Raw genomic sequence first — 10,934 nt, 5'->3', positions numbered from 1 at the left:
TGCAATCAGTGTGCAGTGAGTCTTTGTCTTAGCGACAGCGTGATATGATCCAGAGTCCGACTTGGTGAGATTGTTGATGATGATGCTGCAGTTCTTATTTTTCAGGTCAGCCTCCAACAGTGACACCCTCCCTTTAAACTCAGAGTCAGTTTTTGTATTGTTACTGAAGCCAAATACTGTTTTATTTACTTTTCCATCATGTTTATACCAAGTTATATTTTCAACATCACCATCGTCTGTAGTAACAGAACATGCTAGAACAACACACAGTCCAGCCTGTGCTGATACATTTTTATCACTTAGTGTGATTCTGCTGTTGCTCTTTGGACACTCAGGAGTCCCAGAACCTGAACATGCAAAAAGAAAAGAGACAAACCAGAAGAGAAGATGCTGAGTTCATGAAAATCAAAAACGATGGTAACCAACACCATCAGTTTACATCATTTACAATGTTTATATTTAAAGATGCCTCTTTTACTTTACTTCTGCTGTTAACTGATATGACTTATATAAGTGATGCAGTTCACAGCTGTTGCTTCTCATTTTTAATTTAGTAAATGACATTTTCAAACACCGCTGTCTTTGAAACTGCAGTTTTCCTTCATTTTGTAGTTTCCTTAAATTCATATATTGATGAAGATTTAAATAAAGTTTTCTTCTATACCTGTGTCAGCGAAGAGCAGAATCACCCAGATGAGAGTTAACATTCTGATTTGACAATTTAGACAGCACGGCTTCTCTCCACAGGATAAATGCTTTCTTTTCAAAGCACAAACACACAAAAGGTGCAGAAAAAATATAGAAAGTTCAGTGGCTGATAGAATCACATACAGGATATTAAACTTACATATTTACTGTCTTAACATATTTCATGTGATCAATAAATTTGGCTGAGATCTTGAAATATCACAGTTTAAAGCATTTCTTGATATCTGTGTATCTGTAAGTATACACCAATCATTTACAATCATTTTTATGAAATTACTGAAGCAAGAATACTACAGAGAAAAATGGATGAAAGTGTTTTACCCTCACTCTGTGTGAATCTCCAGCTTTTGTTTCCACACACTGATCTCTGCAGACTGTCTGCTTTCAACTGACTCTTCTTCTTCCTCCTCCTCCTCCTTTGTTATTTCTCTTTGCACTTCAGCAAGTTTACAGGAAGTTTAGCTTTACTCTGCTGTCCAATATTTCCTCTTAGACTGCCACCACACTTACAGCTAAAACCTCCTGTCACATTATGATGTTAATGTGAAACTTTAACAGCAGTAAAATCAGAGATAATCTTGAACATGAGGTGCTAAGCTTTCAAATATTTGGATGTTCAAAATGGTTCGACTGTTTTAAAAACAATCACTAATGCATTGTAATATATAGATGCATGTTAATGCTCCGCTTTATGGTGCCACTTTGATCTTTGAAATAACTTCTGAATTTGCAAGAGGAAGATTTGCTGTTTTGCAAAATATATGTACTAAAGAAGTCATTTAGATGAGTGATGAAATGTTTCTCCTACTGAAAACTGAAGAAGCTGAACAGAATCAACTCTCTGCGGTTTACACCGTGCTCTCAAAAGCTGCTGGATTATTATTAACATTATTAATGTTGTCCCATATGGTAGCACTTCATTCTCTCCGAGTTCCTGTTTACACTGTAGTATTTTAAGATTACAATAATTTCTGTGTAAATACAATTTGTCCTAATCAGTTATTGACAGCACGAACTAATGAAACCTTTAGACAGTACCACAGTGTGACAGAGATAAGAACGATGTTGTAATTAACATGTCCCTCAAACATGCTTTCTGTTTCAAAGAGTGACATATTGCTCACTGTGATACTGTAAGTCAAGAATATTCATACAGTACATTTCTAAAAGGGAAAGTAATCCCTGACATACAGAAAAACAGCAGAGCAGGACCGCACGGTGCAGAAACCTTGCAGCAGGCTCTGGATGCTGGGGCTTAGACAGAGCAGGGTTCACAGGGGGGCCCAAGCCACCTTCAAAACTGGAACGAATGCAGAGGAATAAAGGGTCTGAACCGCCCTGGGAGCAGGAGCAGGAGCAGGAAGAGAGACATGTTCTCGGATGATCACAAGAAGAGAAAAACGATCATTTTCAGGAACATAAAAGTCCTTGATGAGAACCTCAGAGTACGGAACAATTGTTATGGAAGCAGGCTGATAATGAACCTTCTTCTGATAGTCCAGCACGAGTTCACAATAAACAATAAACTTTCTAACGAAGCCCAGATGCTTTAATGTGCCCAGCAAGTTGTTGGAGCTCTTTCATGCCATCTTCCTCTGCTTGTCCACCACTACCATGTCCGATTGGTTGATGTCATCCATGTAAAGAGGTGGTTGATGATTGCTCTATTCCGTTATTGCTGTGAAATGTGTTTCCTTTCCGTTCTTGTTATAAACAGCTTTATGTTTTCCACAATTTACATACAATATACTCATTAATAGTGCACAATATTTGACTTTTTTGTCAAATGGCATTTAAGAGTGGTCAGAAGCCATATTAGTTAACCACAAAATGAAAAAGCAGCAAAAGCTTTTTGTTAAATAGATTCACACAGGTATGGCACCTGTGTTTTTAAAATGGTATCTTCTTTATTTTCCTGTATATTACTCTTTGTTTATATTACTTATTAGCTGCTATTTTGTTTCGTATGTACATTCTTCCACTCACCTGTAGGGGGCAGAGTAAACCATCTACAGCACAGTAGTCATATGGTGTGGTCCGAGCCTGGAGCCTCTGCACAGACAGGTTGTATACTATTATACAACCTTATGTAATACTATTACAAAAGTTAATACTATGCATAAATGAACCCATGCACCCATATTGGCAATGTGTGAGAAAAATTATACTTGTGTGTTAAAATGTTTGCTTAATTTTCAATATCAGAGGCTGACAAATTCTACCCAATTAAACGTGATGACACCAGCTCATATAGTACATTCAGCTATTCACACAGTTACTAGAGGTTGCAAAACTTCACCACTGCATAGGTCAAAGGTAGCTGCTTGCACGAATGATCTGTCGGGTTATTTTTTAGGTGCAGGCTTGTACAACCTGCCAAAGCTAATACATGAGCTGGAGAAGCTGAGGGACTATATTTTTCAAACTTAGACTTTCCATCTTCCTATTTTTTTCTTTATTACAGTGGAAAGATGAGGCGATATGCAAATTTAATGATGAAAAAAACACTTCAGATGTCATAGTTTATAGTATTTAGTGATGTTTCTTTTGTATATTAAATGTTTTAGGTTGAGTTTGCCTTTAATTCTATTAAAGTATATGTCAGGGGTTACTTCCCATTTTAGAAATGTACTGCATGAATACTCTTGACATACAGTATCGCAGTGAGCAATATGTCACTCTTTGAAACAGAAAGCATGTTTGAAGGACATGTTAGCTACAACATCTTTCTTATCTCTGTCACACTGTGGTGCTGTCTAAAGGTTTCATTAGTTCGTGCTGTCAATAACTGACAAGGACAAATTGTATTTAGACAGAAATTATTGTAACCTTAAAGCAGTAAAGTATAAACAGGAACTTAGAGAGAATAAAGTGATCATTATTAACATTATTAATAATGTTAATAAGAATGCTTAAATCCCAGAGAGTTTATTCTGTTCAGCTTCTCCTTCAGTTTTCAGTAGGAGAAACATTTCATCACTCATCTAAAAGACTTCTTTAGTACAAACATTTGGCAAAACAGCAAATCTTCCTCTTGCAAATACAGAAGTTATTTCAAAGATCAAAGTGACACCATAAAGTGGAGCATTAATATGCATCTATATATTACAATGCATTACAATGTATGATTGTCAGGCGATTGTTTTTAAAACAATTGAACCATTTTGAACATCCAAATATTTGAAAGCTTAGCACCTCATGTTCAAGATTATCTCTGATTTCACTGCTGTTAAAGTTTCACATTAACATCATAATGTGATAGGAGGTTTTAGCTGTAAGTGTGGTGGCAGTCTAAGAGGAAATAATGGCCAGCAGAGTAAAGCGAAACTTCCTGTAAACTTGCTGAAGTGCAAAGAGAAGTTACAAAGGAGGAGGAGGAGGAGGAAGAAGAGTCAGTTGAAAGCAGACAGTCTGCAGAGATCAGTGTGTGGAAACAAGAGCTGGAGATTCACACAGAGTGAGGGTAAAACACTTTCATCCATTTTTCTCTGTAGTATTCTTGCTTCAGTAATTTCATAAAAATGATTGTAAATGACTGGTGTATACTTAACTGAAGAAGTCTGAGGCTGGGAGATTTCCATTAATAATTTTTAGCTTCTCGATGGCACAGATATCAAGAAATGCTTTAAACTGTGATATTTCAAGATCTTAGCCAAGTTTATTGGTCACATAAAAATATATTAAAACAGTAAATATGTAAGTGTAATATCCTGTATGTAGATTTTATCAGCCACTGAACTTTCTATATTTTTTCTGCACCTTTTGTGTGTTTGTGCTTTGAAAAGAAAGCATTTATCCTGTGGAGAGAAGCCGTGCTGTCTTAATTGTCAAATCAGAATGTTAACTCTCATCTGGGTGATTCTGCTCTTCACTGACACAGGTATAGAAGGAAACTTTATTTAAATCTTCATCAATATATGAATTTAAGGAAACTACAAAAAGAAGGAAAACTGCAGTTTCAAAGACAGCTGTGTTTGAAAATGTCATTTACTAAATTAAAAATGGGAAGCAACAGCTGTGAACTGCATCACTTATATAAGTCATATCAGTTAACAGCAGAAGTAAAGTAAAAGAGGCATCTTTAAATATACACATTGTAAATGATGTAAATTGATGGTGTTGGTTACCATCGTTTTTGATTTTCATGAACTCAGCATCTTCTCTTCTGGTTTGTCTCTTTTCTTTTTGCATGTTCAGGTTCTGGGACTTCCCAGTGTCCAAAGAGCAACAGCAGTATCACACTAAGTGATAAAAATGTATCAGCACAGGCTGGACTGTGTGTTGTTCTAGCATGTTCTGTTACTACAGACGATGTTCATGTTGAAAATATAACTTGGTATAAACATGATGGAAAAGTAAATAAAACAGTATTTGGCTTCAGTAACAATACGAAAACTGACCCTGAGTTTAAAGGGAGGGTGTCACTGTTGGAGGCTGACCTGAAAAAAAAGAACTGCAGCATCATCATCAACAATCTCACCAAGTCGGACTCTGGATCATATCACGCTGTCGCTAAGACAAAGACTCACTGCACACTGATTGCAAACATCACAGTCACAGTTACAGGTATCAAAACCTACCACAAATACTCCATGCACAGTGACTATGTTATCATGTTTGATTTAAATGAGTTAGTTTGACTAAATTACAATGAGATGTATTAACTACAGCTGCATTATGGCACTAGTACATGTTTGTTTAACGTGAGTTTAAGGCTTGTGAAATCATTATCACACCAAAGATTTTTGTGGATAAACATGATGCTCAGATTAACACAAAGGCATAACATATTCTTGTAATGCAGGTCCTGTGTCTTCCATTCATCAGATTTGTCAGCTAAAGTGAAAAACAAAAACAGCAGCTGCTGAATGTCCTTTAGTCTATTCCTTTGGTCAGACATAAATTAATGTTTGGGTATACCTCACAGAGCTTGCATCTGTCTTGGAACCTTTCAGCCTTATCTTGTACTTTTTCCAATTTAAGATACTTAACAAAGTATCATATGTCAACTTTAAAGTCAGCAGTGGTTTCTATGCTGATTATAATTTCTTGTTTCATATACTCTCCTATTAGAGCTGAGTGAAAAGCCCACACTGGAGATTCCTGAAATAACAGAGGGAGAGCAGACTACACTGACCTGCAGCGCTCCTGGTCTCTGCCCTGGATCCACTCCTAATATCACCTGGATATGGAGTGAATCAGGACAAAACCACTATGAAATCAAAGAAAACAACACTGAATTCAAGTCTGAGAATCCGAATGCTTTCAAGTCAACTCTGACCTTTAATGCTTCAGCAAAACACAACGGTAGCCAGGTCACCTGTAAGGTCACCTTCAAAAATGTCACAATAAATGAGACAAAAACTCTTAAATTTAAAGGAAAATGTGAGTATTACTCTTAGAAAGAGTATTTTTTATTATTATTATTATAGTATTAAAGTATTAGTAGTAGTAGTAATTGTAGTAGTAGTGTTTTTATTACTCTAAGTGTAAAACCTTCATAACTGACATTATATTTTGCCCTCTCTTTGAAACAGTTATTTACAAATATTTTTTACTTAAAGAAAAGAAAAACACTTTTAATTAAAATGTGGAAAGTAAGTGTAATATTAATTGTATTGTTGTGTTCTTCAGTATCACATATTCTAATATTGTAGCAATGTGTTAAGACTATTTATGTTCCTATGAGTTTACTGTAGTTTTGATGCTGAGCTTCTTTTTCTGTTTTTGCAGATGCACCAAGAATCTTGAATGACTCTAATTGTAGCGCTCAGTCAAAGGTTTTGACCTGTGTGTGTATCAGTGAGGGGTTTCCTTCACCCACCATCAAATGGCCACACTTGGAGAGCCACACTGAGTACTCTGTAGCAACCAAAGTGTCAAACACCAGTGTCACCAGCACCATCACTGTGTCCCAAGATCACTGTCACAACTCCACTATTGAATGTGTCAGCAGTAATAGTAATGGATATGCAAATGTCAGCCTTATAATAAAGGAGTTGAATGCTAATTCATCACCATCTGAAGAAAAAAATAACTGTAAGTATTCATGAGTTAAATATTTCCCCTATACTCAAATTTAAGACATTTCAATACCTTTAGGTAATCAGCATGGTTAATCTCTTTTGATTTCAGATATATTCAAACAGTTTTTAACGATTATTCAAGAGAAGAAAGTCTACATTGCAGTGTTGACGGGGTTTGTGATTGGGATAATCCTTTCAACAGTCATTGCTTGTTTGGCAACAAAATGTCGCAGGTAATATTACATCTATATGTTATTTTCTATTTTTGACATCAGTGTTTTTGTATATTTTATTTTATGAAAAGGAACATTATATTTTCTGAATTGTTTATATAAATGCTCACCATTTTCCTGGTATACTCGAAGGATTTCTGTTTGCACACATGTAAATTTCTATTAGCTCATTTTTATATAAAGTTTATTATATACTGTTAGAGGTCCTAAATGGTGACTTAAGTTTTTGTACCAGAACTTTCCTCACATAAATCACATTATATATGGGAAAGAACTGAAACACATATTGTAAAATATCGAAATTGTCAGATATTGTATTATCACCATTATCATGCTGTAATCATTATTTACTCTTTGTGAGTTTTCATAAAGTTTTGGCTTATCTTACATCATCAGCTTATGAAAATTAAAACTGAGACACATGCCATCATATTTATATGTAAAGATAAAGTGCATTTTTTGATTTAAGATATGTTTTTGGCTTTTAACCTGAGAACAAACTAGAATGAGCACAGAAAATAATCAGATTATGTGAACTATCTGGGGGGCTTTTGCCACGACACAACATTTCTGGTCTGCTGTGAGACTTTCACCAAGCTTCATTTCTATTAATTAATTTCTTCCCAGAAAAAAGTGGAAGAGGTCAGAAAATCTGTCTGAAAACCTGGAGATGGTGACTTCTGAAGCTGGTCCAACGGTAACTTAAATAAGTACTTAGCCTTTGGTAACATATCTGAATATCATATTTGTTTTATGATATTAGTTTGATTTTAATTATATTTTTGCTAAAATATTAAGCTTGTTTGTTTTCTGTCATGTAACTACATTATTAAATTTTCTGTTTTTTATAAGCTGTTAATTACCTGTAATTGCTGCCTTGTGCTTGATAGATGGATGCTGATCAAGTAGCAACATATGATGGGATCCGTGAGCCAGAGGACGCTCAAGGAGAAGCTGAGTCTGTTGTGCAATTACCATCCAATGGAAACTGCACAAAAGAGGTGGAGTACTCTGACATTAACTTCTCTGCACTAAGACCCAAGAACCCTGAAGAGGCAGCAAACACACAGGCCACAGACACAGAGTATGCTGAAATTAAAAGAGAAGAACTGAGACAAGAAGACGCCCAAGAGGACAGTGAAATGTTGGAGGGCAATGAAGAGAATGAGTTGATGAGTAAAAAGGCCAAAGAGGAAGGTGAGGATGTGGCGCTGTATTCCAGTGTGGAGGAATTAATGGGTTAATTATGAGAGCTGTGAGCTCTATGACATTTGGAGAGATTAACTGTGAAGCATCACACAACCATTACAACCAGAAGATACATGCATACTGTAATCAATGTATGCGTTGAGAATTGTGTGTGATTTGTTAGATGAGATGGAATTTCTGGGATTTTTCAATTACCAAAAATATAAGAATGTGTGTAATATAAAAGGATAAACGCGTTTCCACAGGACTTACAAAAATGGTAAAAATATCAGGCTATGGTGTTTAATGTGAAAAATAGTCGGTCAACTAATCAGATCCAGGTGATGACAAGAAGGTTTTCATGAAATATCCTCTCATGTGATAACTTCTTTCTTTGGTATGTAAGTGGCAGTCGTTAGTGGAGACCTATGGTGGCTATGCTACTCCACTTATTTAATACAAGGAAACCTTCAGGTGTCAGCCATACTATGTAAATATTGTAATAAATCTTTAAAGTGTTGTACATATTTGCTTCACCTTCAAAAGACTGTTCCACAAAAACATAACAAGGTGAAACTGTTTAATCATGAATATAAATCTTAAATCTTTGTGAAAAAGTTTTTGTATGCAAACAATATTCTTTACATTTTGCATATCTCTGTATGATACATCAGGTAGAATTAGCAGCTTCATGTAACAGTCAAATATGTGATCCCGTTAATAAAATTCAGTCATAAATAAGGTGAATGCAACTGAAATCAAATTCAAGCTCAGAGTGAGAATTTATTCAGTTACATTATTGAGTTTGTGGAGGAGGGGAGAGAACACCTTTGCTTTGTTTTAAACCATAAAAAGCTAAAGGAAAGCTCACCCTGGTAAAGCTTTTGTACAAATTCAGACCACGCATGGCATTTTTTAGTTTGACGCCTCTCAGACGAGGGTTGTCTGTGTTCTGCTGAACTGTAAATACCGCAATTGCAAAAGTCCAGCTCCACCTTTCAGGCTACTTCCCAACTCCACAAACACTGGACTAAGGGGGTCATAATATTTAAATTTCAGGTTTCTTTTACAGCTTAAAATTGACCGTTATAGTCTCTTACTGTGTCAAAATGTGAGAACAGGAAGATTAGACCCACCGATAATAGAGTGATGCCTAATAAGGAAGTATATATATATATATTCGTCTGTGACTCTTGTGAGAACAATAACTAGTTCATGAATACTGTACATAGATGACAGATGTAAGTAGATGAATGCTCAATCTTTGTATTTGAATCTGCGGGTATTTACAGCATCTGTTAAATAATATTGTTTTTATCATATATTTTTCAATATGGTTTTCATATATCAGTAATCGCACACCATCATACTCTAAACAGTATGCACTGTGTCAGCTATTTCACAGTTTAAAGTGCTGATGCAAAGTGAAGATAAGGTTGTTGTTGGTTGGTCGGTCAGCATGACAACAATTTGTTTCTCCTGTTTTTAGCGACTGTTGTGTACTTCCTTTTTTATGATTTATGTCACTTATAGTCATTGCTACAATGAAAATACCTTTTTTGTACTCTTTGTTACATTTATTTTTAGCATACTGTGATAGCCTGAGATTGAGGAATTACTGTAGTGGGAGGAGAAGAGCAGTTATACTTTGCAGTAAATGTTTGTGCAGGTTTTGTTTTGTTTTGTTTGTTTGAATAAATGGAAGCAAATGCTCATAAGTTTTTTCAGACCTGCCGTTAAACATTTTTTGGGTTTGGGGGGGTCCAAAATTGATTCCCAGGGGGACTGCGGTAGTAAAATGTAGTCACATCAGTATGGAAAATGTGAATTTGCAACATCCTGTAGTGGCATCTGTGTTAAACCTGTTTCCTGTGCAGTTTGCTTCCTGTACATTTCTTGAGCATTCTTCTGGTAATAAAACTATTGAATTTTTAAAGGACAAAAAAAACCTGCCTCTTGTCTTTCCTGAGAAGATTTCTCAACATCCAGATGAGCCTGCTCTTAAAAATTAGAAGCAACAAACAACACAGTAACTGAGTTTATGTTCTTGGTCCTCACTCGAAAGTTTATTTCTATTTCAGTACAATTTTGACCTCATCAGCACTGTTTTCAGAAATATGTAACACACTAAAATTTCTTAAAAATTGCAGCGGTTATTTTCTTTTTCTTGTTTTTTCTATTAACTATAGCACTTTAATTAACTGCTATTTAGTATAGCCATTCAAATATGTAAGAATGACATACTTCCTGCAAATAGCATTTCCTCTTTCAGGGGTTAGGTAGAAGCCTTGCAAACTTAGATTTGAAGAAGTCTGTCTTCAATAGTAAATACATTTCATGATATATTAATAACATTTTTAAGTCTTCTGTCCCTAATGTGTCCTTCATCTTGAACATTGGCCTTTTTGTTGAGATTTGGTGTTTAGTTCAGTGCATGGCTTCTCTGGAGGCAGCAGTGTGCAGTGTTGTTAAACTGCATTATGATATGAAGTACACGTTGCTTTTGCAACTTGGATCAGTCTTTTCATTTTGAAGTGTTGTACATTCAGAGATGTTCTTTTGCATACCTGGGTATAAAGAGCAGTTATTCAAGCTACTGTTGCCTTTCTATTAGCTTAAAAGAGCGTGATCATTGAGCTCTGACATCAGGCAAGGATGTTTTTAGCCACTTTCTGCATATTTTCTTTTTTTGAGACCAATTTCATAGATCTTTCTGTAAACATTAAAGACTATAAATAGTGCAATTCAATCTGGACTGTCCTTAAAAAAATGCTGAATA

The 10,934-nt window shown here is 35.5% G+C and overlaps 1 protein-coding gene across 1 annotated transcript; it reads left to right on the top strand.

Annotated features, from left to right (window-relative positions):
* The first annotated feature begins 4,128 nt into the window (after window positions 1-4,128).
* LOC134637073 (sialic acid-binding Ig-like lectin 12) lies at window positions 4,129-8,444 on the top strand. Its single transcript, XM_063487406.1, has 8 exons — window positions 4,129-4,171; window positions 4,498-4,588; window positions 4,906-5,274; window positions 5,782-6,093; window positions 6,442-6,747; window positions 6,844-6,967; window positions 7,595-7,664; window positions 7,858-8,444. The coding sequence occupies exons 2-8, from the start codon at window positions 4,546-4,548 to the stop codon at window positions 8,209-8,211; spliced, it is 1,578 nt and encodes a 525-aa protein (XP_063343476.1). The 5' UTR covers window positions 4,129-4,171; window positions 4,498-4,545; the 3' UTR covers window positions 8,212-8,444.
* The last annotated feature ends 2,490 nt before the right edge of the window (window positions 8,445-10,934 follow it).

This window comes from Pelmatolapia mariae, linkage group LG10_11 (assembly GCF_036321145.2).
Source record: "Pelmatolapia mariae isolate MD_Pm_ZW linkage group LG10_11, Pm_UMD_F_2, whole genome shotgun sequence".
Classification (NCBI taxonomy): domain Eukaryota; kingdom Metazoa; phylum Chordata; class Actinopteri; order Cichliformes; family Cichlidae; genus Pelmatolapia; species Pelmatolapia mariae.
This window is presented reverse-complemented; position numbering and strand designations above follow the sequence as displayed.

Excerpts from the sequence above, each read along its gene's own strand:
- LOC134637073 (XM_063487406.1), top strand. The coding sequence starts at position 4,546 with ATGTTAACTCTCATCTGGGTGATTCTGCTCTTCACTGACACAG. Across the intron at positions 6,094-6,441 it reads TCTTAAATTTAAAGGAAAAT|ATGCACCAAGAATCTTGAAT; the intron begins GTGAGTATTACT and ends CTGTTTTTGCAG. Across the intron at positions 6,748-6,843 it reads ATCTGAAGAAAAAAATAACT|ATATATTCAAACAGTTTTTA; the intron begins GTAAGTATTCAT and ends TTTTGATTTCAG.